The sequence below is a fragment of the Scyliorhinus canicula genome, chromosome 1 (genome assembly GCF_902713615.1).
Source record: "Scyliorhinus canicula chromosome 1, sScyCan1.1, whole genome shotgun sequence".
Classification (NCBI taxonomy): Eukaryota; Metazoa; Chordata; class Chondrichthyes; order Carcharhiniformes; family Scyliorhinidae; genus Scyliorhinus; species Scyliorhinus canicula.
In genome coordinates, this window is record NC_052146.1 from 38,459,150 (window position 1) to 38,473,488 (window position 14,339).

Consider the following 14,339-nt stretch of genomic DNA (forward strand, 5'->3'; position numbering starts at 1 on the left):
CCATCCTCCCCCCCCCCCCCCTCTCCTCCTCCCCCCCTCTCTCCTCCTCCCCCCCTCTCTCCTCCTCCCCCCCCTCTCTCCTCCTCCCCCCCCTCTCTCCTCCTCCCCCCCCTCTCTCCTCCTCCCCCCCTCTCTCCTCCTCCCCCCCTCTCTCCTCCTCCTCCCCCCCCTCTCCTCCTCCCCCCCCCTCTCCTCCTCCCCCCCCCTTCCTTCCTCTGTTAGTGGGGGGGGGGGGGGGTGCGGCGTTAGTGGGGGTGTGGGGGTGCGGCGTTGGAGGGGGTAGGGGTGGTGAAGGGGGTAGGGGTGGTGAAGGGAGGGGGTTGGGGTAGGGGCAGCTGCGTGCAGAGGGGGGGCGACGGTGCGTTGGCCCCGGGCATCCGTCGCCCCCCTCCTCTGCACGCCGCTGCCCCTACCCCAACCCCCTCCCCTCACCACCCCTACCCCCTTCACCACCCCTACCCCACTCCAACGCCGCACCCACCCCCCCACTAACGCCGCACCCCCCCCCCCACTAACGGAGGAAGGAAGGGGGGGAGGAGGAAGGAAGTGGGGGGGAGGAGGAAGGAAGGGGGGAGGAGGAGAGAGGGGGGGGTGTGGGTACCGGCCTTCAGAGGGAGGGGGACGGGGTGGGGGGTTGCGGCGTTGAGGGTGGGGGGTTGCGGCGTTGAGGGGGGGGGGGGACCCGGCGTTGAGGGGGGAGGGACCCGGCGTTGAGGGGGGGGGGTTGCGGCGTTGCGAGAGATGGGGGGCGGCGTTGGAGGGGGGTAGGGGTGGTGGGGAGGGGGGTAGGGGCGTTGGAGGGAGGTAGGGGTGGTGAGGGGGGGGTGGTTAGGGTAGGGGGCAGCGGCGTACAGGGGGGGGCGACGGTGCGTTGGCCCCGGGCATCCGTCGCCCCCCCCCCTCTCTGCCCGCCGCTGCCCCCAAACCCCCCCGATGCCGCAACCCACCCCCCGATGGCCGCAACCCCCCCGATGGCCGCAACCCCTCCGATGGCCGCAACCCCCCCGATGGCCGCAACCCCCCCGATGGCCGCAACCCCCCGATGGCCGCAACCCCCCCGATGGCCACAACCCACTCCCCCGATGGCCGCAACCCCCCCGATGGCCGCAACCCACTCCCCCGATGGCCGCAACCCACTCCCCCGATGGCCGCAACCCACTCCCCCGATGGCCGCAACCCCCCCGATGGCCGCAACCCACTCCCCCGATGGCCGCAACCCCCCCGATGGCCGCAACCCCCCCGATGGCCGCAACCCACTCCCCCGATGGCCGCAACCCACTCCCCCGATGGCCGCAACCCCCCCGATGGCCGCAACCCCCCCGATGGCCGCAACCCACTCCCCCGATGGCCGCAACCCCCCCGATGGCCGCAACCCCCCGATGGCCGCAACCCACTCCCCCGATGGCCGCAACCCCCCCGATGGCCGCAACCCCCCCCGATGGCCGCAACCCACCCCCCCCCGATGGCCGCAACCCACCCCCCCCATGCTGCAACCCACCCCCCCCCCCATGCCGCAACCCCCCCCCCCATGCCGCAACCCACCCCCCCCCCCATGCCGCAACCCACCCCCGACACTGAACGGCGTCAACCATCATCAATGGTTGACGCCGTTTTAAACCAACTTTGATTTGCGCCGACGTGACCCGTGGCCACGTCGGCGGGACTTCGGCCCATCCGGGCCGGAGATTTACGGTCAGTGCAAATAAAATGAAATCCCGCCGGCGCCAGCTGTTTTCACAGGCTGCCGGCGGGATTTGCACAACGCCGGTTTTTTACCGGCGGGAGAATTCGAAAACCTGCGGGAGCGGAAATAACGCCGCTTCCCGCCAATTCTCGGACCCTGCGTGGGGTCGGAGAATCCCGCCCCAGGTTTCCAATTTTCTTTCTCCCTCCCAAGATCTCCCGCAACGCAGAAGAGAGAAGGTCACCCAAAAGTGGCTCTCGGCACCTATAGGTAGAGTGTGCACAGGAGCTTTCTGATTATTACTTTCTCTAGTTCCCTCTCTTTTTAAAAAAAAAAGGAAATATGGGTTGTTCACTGATTTTCAAAATGAGGAAGTTGATCGAAATCGGCTGTTGTTGAAATTACAATTTTTTTTAAACATTCATTTAACGTGCCCATTTTTAAAAAATATATAAATTTAGAGTCCCCAATTATTTTTTCCAATTAAGGGGCAATTTAGCGTGGCCAATCCACCTAGCATGCACATCTTTTGGGTTGTGGGGGGGAAACCCACACAGACACGGGGAGAATGTGCAAACTCCACACGGACAGTGACCCAGGTCCGGGATTCGAACCTGGGTCCTCAGCGCCGTAGGCAACAATGCTAACCACTGTGCCACCATGCTGCCCCTCGTACCCAATTCTTTTGTTCCAATTAAGGAGTCAATTTAGCGTGGCCAATCCACCTACCCTGCACATCTTTTGGGTTGTGGGGTGAGGCCCATGCAGATATGGGAGAGAATGTACACATTTCAGATGGACAATGACCCGGGGCCAGGATCAAACCTGGGCCCTCGCCACTGTGAGGCAGCAGTGCTCACCACTGCGCCACGGTGCCGCCTGCTGTTATTCAAATTTTGCAAAGAACTGCTTTAAAATGAAATAAATTGCGATTGCAATAACGTCACAATGATATGCACAAATTGGGAGGCCCATACAGCTCATCTAGCCAATCCTGTCATAGTAACCTAAGATCCAGCTCTCCATCAAATTACCTCCTGAATGACTCCAGGTATTAAACTTCCATTATTCCTGAAGAGCATCATTTACCACTTGCATGAAGCAATGTTTCTTGACACCAGTTCTGGAATTGTCTTTTGCCAGTTACTATCCACGTCTCCTTGTCCTCAGGTCACAGTTTAGCTTGGAACATTGCTCACTGTTACCTGGTTTTAAGTGCATCGTCTAATTCATAGAATCAAAGAATTTAGAGTGCAGTAAGAGGCCATTCGGCCCATCGAGTCTGCACCGGCCCTTACAAAGAGCACCCTACTGAAGCCCATGTATCTACCCTATCACCGTAACCCAGTAACCCCCACTTAACATTTTTTGGACACTAAGGGCAATTTATCACGGTCAATTCACCTAACCTGCACGTCTTTGGACTGTGGGAGGAAACCGGAGCACCCGGAGGAAACCCACGCACTCACGGGGACAATGTGCAGACTCTGCCAGACAGTGACCCAGCCGGGAATCGAACCTGGAACCCTGGAGCTTTGAAGCAACTGTGCTAACCACTGTGCTACCGTGCTGCCCCTAGTAATAACTACTAATTCCTAGTATTGCCTCATGTATTCTGAGGCAGACAACCCGAGCTGGATACTACCACCAGTGGAGTTATCTAATCTCTTCTCTCATTGCTTTGGCATGGGCAATTTTTAAAATTGTGTCGCTAAAAATTGGTTTCCAATATAGGTCTCACTTTATGTCAAATTTTATGGATGTTGTTGCCAAGGGTATCACTGGTTCTATTCCCAGAATTTCAGTCAGTTGCCTTTCCCATTAAGTAGCTTAGATTCTGGAATGTTTTTCATTCCCCAATGTAAGTTAGGTTAAAGTCCCCGATTAGTATGACATTTCAGTTTGCAAATCCCTCCCTTTACCTCCCTTATCTCTTCATGAGCAATCTGTCCTGATTACTGTGACTGAGTGTTCAATTGAAAACCCCAAGAATTATTGTTGCTCTCTTCACATTACATACACCTAGCTAGATTATATCATTGGAAAACTTACCCTGTACCAACAGAGTTACACCCTTTACCTTCTAGGTAACCCTGATATATATAGAGCTCCTCCATTTATTTTAGTGCTTGGTCTGTCCTTAGTGACCATGCTAATTTTTTTCTGTGTTGTTTATCAGCAGTGGTTAAACCTGTTTCTGAGATTCCTCTTGCATCACGGTTGCCATAATACAGGCCACGGCTGAGTCTGCCTGTTACTGAATCACCTTGTTGCAAGTGGCTCCATAGTCGATACATATACACTTGTCTATGTTAAGCCTATCCTTCACACCATTCCTTTTCTGTTTGCCCTTTGTATTGCTCATTTTAATTCTTTTTGGTCTGTTCTCTTCATCAGTCCACACTTCTGGATTGGGGAGTATGCGGCACAATTTAGAAATTTGCAGGCGCCTTGAAACTTGTAAATGTAGCGAGCACTGAGGAAGATAATAATAGACTTCGAGGCGACAGAGGTGCAAACTCAATAGGCCGAATGGCCTCCTTAGAACCATAGAATTACGACAGTGGAAAATAATTTTCCATATACTCCACAATGCTAATGGACTGTTTGTCAAAGAAATACAGTTCATGAAGTTTAAGGTCAAGCCACTAAAGTTGCTGAACTGTGAGCGATGAACAAACATTTGAATAAGTTTGCTTAAAGGGAAATAAAATGATGGGCTAGGACAGGATGGCTAATTTAGATTTCTTAATATCAACGTCACAAAGCAATGTTTGAGAACATGGGAGTGCAAATTGGCACACTTCATAGAATCCCTACAGTACAGAAGGAGGCCATTCGGCCCATCGAGTCTACACCGACCCTCTCAAAGAGCACCACACCTAGGCCGACTCACTCGCCGTATCCCTGTAACCCCACCTAACCTGAAGCACGTAGACACAGGGAGAATATGCAAACTCCACAGACAGTCACCCAAGGCTGGAATTGAACCCGGGTCCCTGGCGCTGTGAGGCAGTAGTGCTAACCACTGTGCCCCCGTGCTGCGTTCCGTGCTGTTACCGTTCTACAATTCTTTTAATTGTTTAATTATCATCAGCTTTCTCCACGTACCTAAATCTCAGTCTAGCTGACTTAATTCAGACAGGTAGAAAAACATTTAACAGAACAGTTCACAATGCCACTTCACCGATATATTTTCCACTCTTTCATTATGAACGATGAAGTTCAGTACAAAGTTCAGGGTTCATTCATCTGTTCAATCAGATTTGAGTCGGATCACAAAGTTTTATTTTCCAAGATGGACAGAGGAATGGTCTTACCTCAGGGGGTTCCCAGTCACTCCTGAGTGTGTCAACTTTCATCTGTCTCCTAAACTCTACATGCTAAATAAAAAAAGGAAAAGTTACTTCCCCATCCAATGCACAATCATTGCAAACTCATTGAACATGGTTATCTATTGATATCGTGGGCTGGATTTCATGTTGGTGACAGGGATCTTGCCCACTGATTCGAGAACTGGTGGGAAACACGCATCATTCTGTTGGGGGAGGCCATTCAAATTGAGTGCTTGTCAGGCACCTAATTGGCCTTCCCCGGGAATGAGGACCCCAATGGCAGGAATCCTGCCTCACCTCCCCCACCTGAGAGCCACCAGACAATCAGAGACCTGGTAGCTCTCCATGGCTGTCAGTGCCAATGGGAGTGGTGGCTGTTGTCGGCAATGCTCCAGAGACTTTGCTAAGGCCTGTCGTTGGATCCATGGACATAGGCGAGATGGGATCCGCGGGGTGGGTGTCATGAGAGACAGGGAGGAAGGGCGGTTGGAGACAAAGGCAGGGAGTGACCTCCAGTGACTACATACCTGCCCGATGCCAGGCCCTTCTATCGGGCACTGAGTGACAACGAAGGAACTCTCCCACCCCCCCGCACAACTTCTGCTGGACAACCTTGAGAAGGCACAAGAAAGCTATGCGGCTCCCTTAAGTGGCAGTGGGCCCAACCGGTTTTTAGTAGGTGATAGGGCTTGACTGACAGTTAACAGTTCTGGATGTCCGGTGGCAGCCATGGAGTGAGTGGTCATACATTTGTTGGCTCCCACTCAAGGTGGAAATTTTTGGCCTATTCTTGCCCGAAAGGCACAGTATTTGAGGGTAAGAGATACAGGAGTGCTTGGGTAAGGTAATAGTCCTCTGGTGTGGCTGGTGGATGGATCCGCAGACAAGGAGAGGTGCAAGCAAGAAAGAGCAGCGGTCAATGGAGCAGTTGGTAGAGTTTTTGAACAATAGGTTCCTGCAACAGAGGAAAGAGGCCTTGGAAGACCTGGCCAAGATCTGGGATCGAGTGAAGTGTGCAGAGGCTGGAATCCTCTGGCCGGGCAATCCAGAAAGTGGAGCAGGCGGTGGGGGAGCGCGGCGAGCAGTTAGCCTTGTTGGTGGCGGAGGTGCGAGTACTGCGGGAGAGCCAGAAGAAACTGAGAGAAGGTGGAGGATCTGGAGAATGGTTCCAGGAGGCAAAACTTAAGGATTGCTTGAAGGCATTGATGGTGTGGAGGCCGCTGTATATGTGGCAACGATGTTGGAAGAGGGGCCCTTTGATCGACCTCTCGAGTGGACCGAGCGCACAGGGCAGCGAGGTGGAGGCCGCAGGTGGGCGAGCCACCAAGAGCGATAATGATGCGGTTGCACCGCTTTCTGGACAAGGAGAAAATTCTTCAATATGTGAGGCAGACCTGGGAAGGGAGTGAGCTGCAGGTGTACCAGGACCTGGCTACGGAGCTGGCGAAGAGGAGGGCCGGGTTTAATCAGGTTAAGGCTGCCCTCTTTGAAAAGGGGGTGAAAATTGCCGGTGGGCCGGGTATAATACTCGGCCCGCCTGTGGGTGACTTACCAGAAACGAGAACGTTATTTTCACACGCGAAAGGAGCCGATGGAATTTATGAGGGACAATGGACTGGGAGGAGTATGAGGACATTGAGCTTTGGAGGAGTTTTGTGTGCTTTTAAAGTATTTGGTGGTGGGCTTTCCAGGGGCCGTTCTTACGGGGAGCAGTGATGGTGGGTGTGCCTGTTGTTACTCATCAGGGGTTGACGGCTGGGATGTTCGGGGGCGAGGGAAACTAGAGGGAGGCAGGATGGTTGGGGGCCTTGGGCAGGGGTCACCATGCCAGCTGGGTGGACTAGTTAATGGGGAAGAAGTGGGGGTTTGCCAGGAGGGTGACATGGGGTTGGGGATGAGGTTGGTTTTCTTTTAAGGGTCGGGGGAGAGTTGCTGACAAGGGTTTGGTTAATGTGGCGCAGTTGGGAAAGGATCGATGGTGTGGACATCCAGGGTTGGGCCTGGAGGGGTGCATGACGCGGGCTGGCTCAAAAAGGGGTATGGTTGATCGATAGGGGAATGGGGCAGAGAGCTCCCCGAACAGGCTGGTCACATAGAATGTGGGAGGGTTGAATGGGCAAGTGAAACAGTCGCGTGTGTTCATGCATTTGAGGAGTAACCCGCATTTGAGGTGGGGAATATTTTGGCGGACCATGGGCGGAGATATGTGATGGTTCGTGGAAAGTTGGAGGGGATGCCAGTGGTTGTGGTACACGTCCATGCCCTGAACTGGGATGACGTGGATTTTATGAGGCAGGGGAAGATTCCTGATTTGAACTCGCATCGGTTGATTATGGGGGTGATTTTAATAAGGTCATAAAACTGAGTTTAGACCAGTCCAGTCCCAAGTGGTCGAGGGTATCAGCAGTGGCCGCGGAGCTGAGGGGGTTTAAGGAATGCGTGGGAGGTGGACCCGTGGTGGTTTGGGAGGCCGAGGACAAAGGAGTTTTCATACTTCACCCACATGCACCGGGTGTACTCCTGGATTGAATTTTTTTGTATTGGTCAAGACGTTGCTGACTTGGAGTACTTCACGATTGTGGCTTCAGACCACGTGCCACATTGGGTGGATTTGCGAGTGGTCCGTGGGGGGGGTCGCTCTGCACCCGCAGAGGAGGCTGGATGTAGGGTTGCTGACGGATGTGGAGATGTGTGAGCAGGTGAGGGCTGCCATTCAGAGCTACATGGAGCTGATCGACACAGGGGAAGGTCACATCACTACCATGCTGTGGGAGACACTCAAGGCTGGAGTCAGGGGAGAGTTTATATCAATCCGGGTGCAGAGGGAGAAAACGCAGCGGGAGGAGAGGGCAAGGCTGGTGGATGACATTTTGAGGGTGAACAGGAGATATTCGGAGGCGCCGGAGGCAGGGTTGTTGAAGGAGAGGCGGAGGCTCCAGGTAGAGTTTGGGCTAGTTTCTACAGGGAAGGTAGTGGGGCAGCAATGGAGGGAGAGAGGGGCAGTGTATGAGTGCAGGGAGAAGGCGGGCAGGATGTTAGCCCACCAGTTGAGAAACCAGGAGGCGGCGAGGGAGATCGGTCGAGTTTTTTTAAAATTTAGAGTTCTTTTTTTCCCAATTAAGGGACAATTTAGTGTGGCCAATCCACCTACCTGCACATCTTTGGGTTGTGAGGGTGAGACCCAACCAGACATGGGGAGAATGTGCAAACTCCACACGGACAGTGACCTGGGGCTGGGATGAAACACGGGTGCTCAGCGGCGTGAGGCAACAGTGCTAACCACTGGAGATCGGTAGTTAAGGATGATAAGAGTAAGATGGTGATGGACCTGGAGGGGGTGAATGGGGGGTTTGAGGCGTTTGAGGTGCCCTACAAGTCAGAACCCCCAACCAGGAAGGAGGGGATGCAGCAGCTCCTGGATTGGTTAGAGTTTCCTAAAGTGGAGGAGGGGCTGGTTCAGGGACTGGGGGCCCGAATTGGGCTGAGATAGGTAATGGATGGGTACGGGGATGATGCAGGCCGGGAAGGTCCCGGGGCCGGACAGGTTCCTGGTAGAGTTTTATAGAAAGTTTGGTGCGGACTTGGAGCCACTGCTGGCGAGGGTGTATAATGAAGCGAGGGAGAGGGGGTGGAATTCCCCCTACATTTTCATAGGCTTCCATCTCCCTGATTTTGAAGACGGACAAGCACCCGGAGCAGTATGGGTTGTGCCACCCCATATCATTGTTGAATGTGAGCGGCAAGTTAATGGCTAAGGTTTTGGTGTCACAAATTGAGGACTGTGTGCCTAGGGGTGATAGGCGAGAATCAGACTGGGTTTGTGAAGAGAAGGCAGTTGTCAACTAATGTGAGAAGGTTATTCAATGAAATCATGATGCCTTCGGAGGGGCAGGAGGTGGAGTTGGAGGTGGCGATGGGTGTGGAGAAGGTTTTTGATCAGGTGGAGTGGGCATATTTGTTGGAGGTGCGGGGACGGTCCGGGTTCATGCAGGGGTTTGTGGATTGCACCCGGCTGCTATAGAAGGTGCCGGTTGCGAGCTTGCGAATAAACTGAGTGAGTTCAGGGTTCTTCGGGCTGCATCATGGGACAAGGCAGGGGTATCCACTCTCCACTGGTGGGGGACATTAAGGGGAATGGGAGGAGCTGGGGGCTGGGATGTGGGCGGGGATCATTTGGAGGGTGGACGCGTCCTCGTCATATGCGAGGCTAGGCATCATCCAGTTCAAAGTGGTACAGAGGGCTCATATGATGGGTGAATATGAGTAGGTTCCTTGCAGGGATAGAGGACAGGTGTGCGCGGTGCACAGGGGGACCCGCAAATTATGTCCGCATGTCCTGGCTTGTCCGAGACTGAGGAGGTCCTGGCAGGAGTTCACGGACGTGATGTCCGAGGTGTTGGGTGTGGAGGGTTCAGAGTCCAGAGGTGGCGATATTTAGGGTGTCGGAACACCAGGAGTCCAGGGGGGTGAGAGAGGCCTCCTCGATAGCCCAGAGATGGATTTTGCTAGGGTGGGGAGACTCGGAGCCGCTGAAAGCGGGTGGTGCAGGTGAGTGACCTGACAGGATTCCTAAGGTTGGAAATGGTCAAGTTGGCTCTGAGGACATCAGCAGAGGAGTTCACCTGGAGGTGGAATCCGTTTATTGATTTCTTTAACGAGGATTAAGGGGTCAGCAAGCCGGGGGGGGGGGGGGGGGGGGGGGGGGGGAGGCGGGATGGGCGGATATTCTGTTGTTCTTCTAATTTTTGTCTATATGTGTGAAAATGCCTTGAATTAAATATTTTCCAAAAGAAACAGTTACAACAGTTCTTAAGTGAAAGAGAACCACTTAACTTACCTCTTCATCCTGCCACTATATTCCAATTAAGCAATATAGTTCAAATACCACTCATGAATAAAGTTAACAAGCAGGTTTTTTACTTGCTTTCTCTCTGCAGGATCTTTGAAGAGAGAACCTTTCAGGACCAAGCTGTTCAGATTGAAATCCTAGAAAGAACTAACTTAGTCAGACAGACCTGGCTCCTCCTCTTAATTACATCACCTGTACCAAAGCATAAGGCATTCTTCTGTCTCCTACCAAAGGATGTCCCATGACCTGTTTAGCCAGGACCAAACACAATACCCTTCATAAATTATCTACATCCCAGTTGTCCTTTAGTTGTAAACAATATTCCATTAGCTAGCGAGCTGTAAGCAAGTAAATGGGTCTCAAATTTATTAATAAACACTTCACCTGCAAAATAAATGATTGACACTTTTATGACCCCTTAATCATGGCTTTAGCAGACTTACTGACTGTCTGCATCTTAACCCAGGTTTAATGACATTACTGCAAAAAATATATAAAATATATAAAATATGGCAATATTTTACATTCACCACAATTTTTAGGGCAATTTGAATAGCAGCTTCACCTACCTTGCGAATCATAAACTCTGCTTTCTGAAGGTTGAAACCCCTGGCTGCAAATAAAGAAAGTTTTCTGTCACTTTTTTAAAATTCTTGTCTTAGAATATATTTCACAATCAGGGACACTGTAGCCATCTGGGGTGGCCACTTCCAGAGTACAAAATGGATGTTTGCAAAGACTATAGGGAAACATGGACAATGCTAAGAAAGCAGCCAGGCACAGAGTCTGGATACGTATTGAGAAGGCAACTCCCAGACGAGACTGAAACTGTAGGTCAATTAACATATTGTTGGCCCATCTCCGGGATCAAAGGAATAACTTTCAAGTAACTGATACTAAGGCAGACACCCCGGCGCCAGAAAGACACAAACAAAGCAAGGCCAATGGCCACCTAAGACCCGCCCAGCCATCAGGGCACCCACCCCTTTATTGGTCGAGATCGATACCGATGATCAAGATGCGGTCCAATTAATTGGGGCCAAGTTCAAGGCCCGTCCAAAAGCACGCAAAGCCCCCTTCAGGTATAAGAAGAAGCCCCTGAGAGAGAATCGCTCTCTTAGACGCGGCTCTCGAAATGGAGAGACCCGTCCACCAGCTGCACCAGAAGCGAGTAAGTCCAAGGTCAACGCTCGCCATCAGACGGATGACCTTAGCTGTTCTTCTGTTACACCTTCGTACCCAACAGCTTCAGATCCGAACAACGGCCATTGTTCCTCTGACTGAGTTGGCACCTGAAGTTAAGTATAGGCGTTAGCGTTAGAGATAGTTTAGTTTATGGTATTTGTGCATGAGTAGAGATTGTGTGTAAATAAATAGTATTGACTTTGAACTAACTAACTGGTGCCTTGGTTCTTTGATCAGTATTCGGGTTTGAACCTTGTGGCGGTATCGAGAGATACCTGGCGACTCTAAAGCAAACATAATTAGGATTAAGGAAGTCGACCATATTTAGAGGCAGATAAACAGAGCAACATTTACTGGCGACCTCTGACGGGACTCGACCAAGAAGTGGCCTAGTCACTCCGAGAGAACCCAAACTTTGAATTAGATATCCAATTGGGAAATTTAAAAACCACAAGCGTAAGACCAATACTGATCAAACCATCAAGATTCAGAAGTGTGTTACTTGCATGCGTACTAACAGGGATATAAGGTAAACCTGAGAGATTTTGTTACGTAAAACTGTCGGGAGTTTTGTAGGCCGGAAATTAGCGTAAGCCGTACCCGTGTCTACATCACCACTTTATCACCCCTGTTCGAAATTCAGTAGAGAACCCAGAGATAGAGAGAAATGGCAATGAAGGCAATGGAACGCCTTATGAACCCCCAGGAATTCAAGGTTGCAGCGACCAATAGAGTAGGACAGTGTCCCGTATGGGAACAGGAAATCAGAAAGTACCTCAAAGGGATAGGATGGCCCCTTTGGAGCGAATTCTGCGTGAATGATGAAACAGGTCCCGGAAGTATAGGGCATACTTGGTGGGAGACCCTGTCAGAGATTCACAAGAAGAGTTTAGGGAAAGCTCGCAAGCCGATGGCAATCGTGTCCTGCTTGGCACAATTGCGAGGCACAGAGGAGATCGTTAGGACGCTCCGTAGAGAGATTGAAGAGAGAGATAAGAATAGTGAAGGAGATGTGAGCGAATTTGAGAGAGAGAACAGGGAACTGAGAGAGCAGTTAGCGGCGGGGGACAAAGAGGTGGCTGATGCCAAGCGGGCACACCAATCTTGTCTCACCCATTTGAGTAGTTTTCAGACCCAATATGATAAGGCCTACCAAGACACGCAACGTGCGGTCCTGGTAAGACAGGAAACCGTAAAACAGATTGAGCAGTTGCAGAAGCAGTGCAATGACTTAAAAGCAGCCCTACGAGCACTCCACACTTCCACGATGGAACAAAGGCAGAGCTCGGTAGACCATGCAAAGTGCCGGAAGCAAATTGCAGAACTGCAATCCTTGCTTTCTGTTCAGAATGGGTTCCAGAGCACGTTTGGACCCCAGTTAGACCAAGAAAACGGCCCCGACTGGCAGGAGTTAAGTGAAACTGCCCATAGATATGTACATGGCACATGTACACAGGAGAAACCCCAGAAACGAAAGGCGCCCCAACCCCTGACTGCACAGGCAGAACACACCCCTATGGACCCTGTAACCACACAGCGCAGGGCCACAACAGACGGAGACCTAGATATGCTGTACACGACCCCATTAACCGTCACTCAATTAAGGGATGCGTGTGAGAAGATTCGGACCCTGATGACAGAGGCAATTGTGTACTGAATTCCCACATTGGTGTATGGAGAGAAGGACCAGAAGTGCTCGTAAAGGCAGAAACAGAAAGATAGAGCAGGCGTGGGCTGAAGCTGCAGCGGGAGACAGCATGGCGGAGGACCGGACCTCTAGTTTGTCGACCCAGCGGTCAACGGAGCAGCTGATGCAAGTTATTCAGGAAGACTTCGCTAAGCAGAAACGGGACTGCTTGGACCCGATAAAAGAGTCAATTGAGCTGCCGAAGCTTAGATTGGACGGCCAAGATCGGGTGATCCAGAAGGTAGAGAAGGTGCTGGCTGAGCAGGAGGAACATCAAACAGCAGTGGAGTTGGAGGTGGGGATGCTGAGAGACCAGCAGAAGAAGCTCCTGGAGAAGGTGGAGGACCTAGAGGATAGGTCCCGCCGGCAGAACATGAGAATCGTTGGGCTCCCGGAGGGGTCCGAAGGAGCGGATGCTGGGGCAGACATCACGGACATGTTTGAGAAGCTGCTGGGGGATGGGGCATTCTCCCAGCCCTTGGAGGTGGACAGGGCTCACAGAGCACTCGCAAGGAAGCCACGAATGGGAGACCCCCCCCCCCCCCGAGTGCAATGGTGGTGAGATTCCACAGGTACTTGGATAAGGAGTGTATTTTACAGTGGGCCAAACAGACACAGAGCTGTAAATGGGACAAAGTATCCGGCGTGTGGAGGTGGCCGGGAGAAGAGCAGGCTTCAACCAGATTAGGTCGATCCTTTTTAAGAAAAAGGTGAAGTTCAGACTATTGTATCCGGCCCGTCTCTGGGTCACGTACGAGGAACAGCACTTTTATTTCCAGTCGCATGAGGACACACTGGACTTAGTGAAAAAGAAAGGACCGGTGGTGGACTGAGAACTTTTGAACTTTGCTGGAACGTTCATGGTTTTTTTTTTTTCTGTTCTTTAAAATAGTTTCCCGTTTTTCGTTTTGTGGAAGCTGTTTATAATGCCTTCTGTATTGATTTGGGACCAGTGGCAGAGCTGAGTGAGTTGAGGTTTTCATTTGCACTGTTGGGGGTGGAGGTGTGCTTGTTTAGATTTTGGTGTTTTTCTGTTGGGCAGTTGTGTGGGGATTGTTTGGTTTTGGAGTATATTTGTATGAGTGGGGGGGGGGAAACAATAGGTGGGAGACTATCCGGCGCCAGGGATGGGGGCCACCAAGCTAGCTGGGTGGGCTAGCTTACAGAATCGTAGTGGGGGGAAGTGCATATGTTCAGTTTATTAAAGGGGTTGGGTTACAGAGTGTTGTTACGAGGGAGGGAGGGGGGGGAATGTTCTGCTGATGAGGGAGGGACTTGGGCTAAGGGACAGAGAGGAGGTTGGGGGCGGAGGCTGCTTGGGGGAGGGCCGGTGGAGGCGCGGAGCATGGGCTGGAGGCGGGACCAAACAGGGGATGGTTGATCGGCGAAGTGGGGGGGGGGGGGGCAATGAGCCCCCCAACTAGGCTGATCACCTGGAATGTTCCAGGGTTAAATGGGCCGGTCAAGAAGGCACGTGTGTTCGCGCATCTTAGGGGACTGAAGGCGGACGTGGTAATGTTGCAGGAGACGCATCTTTAGAGTAACTGACCAGATTAGATTGAGGAAAGGCTGGATCTTTCAGGTCTTTCACTTGGGACT

The 14,339-nt window shown here is 52.2% G+C and overlaps 1 protein-coding gene across 1 annotated transcript in view; it reads right to left on the reverse strand.

The window, feature by feature from the left end:
• Nucleotides 1-14,339, reverse strand: part of LOC119957181 (SEC14-like protein 2) — a 122,701-nt gene that overhangs the window by 70,199 nt on the left and 38,163 nt on the right. Inside the window, exons 3-4 of the mRNA XM_038785021.1 lie at nucleotides 10,438-10,481; nucleotides 5,005-5,067 (exon numbers count right to left, since the gene is read on the reverse strand). Coding sequence (XP_038640949.1) covers nucleotides 5,005-5,067; nucleotides 10,438-10,481 — 107 coding nt within the window. The remainder of the gene's footprint in view (nucleotides 1-5,004; nucleotides 5,068-10,437; nucleotides 10,482-14,339) is intronic.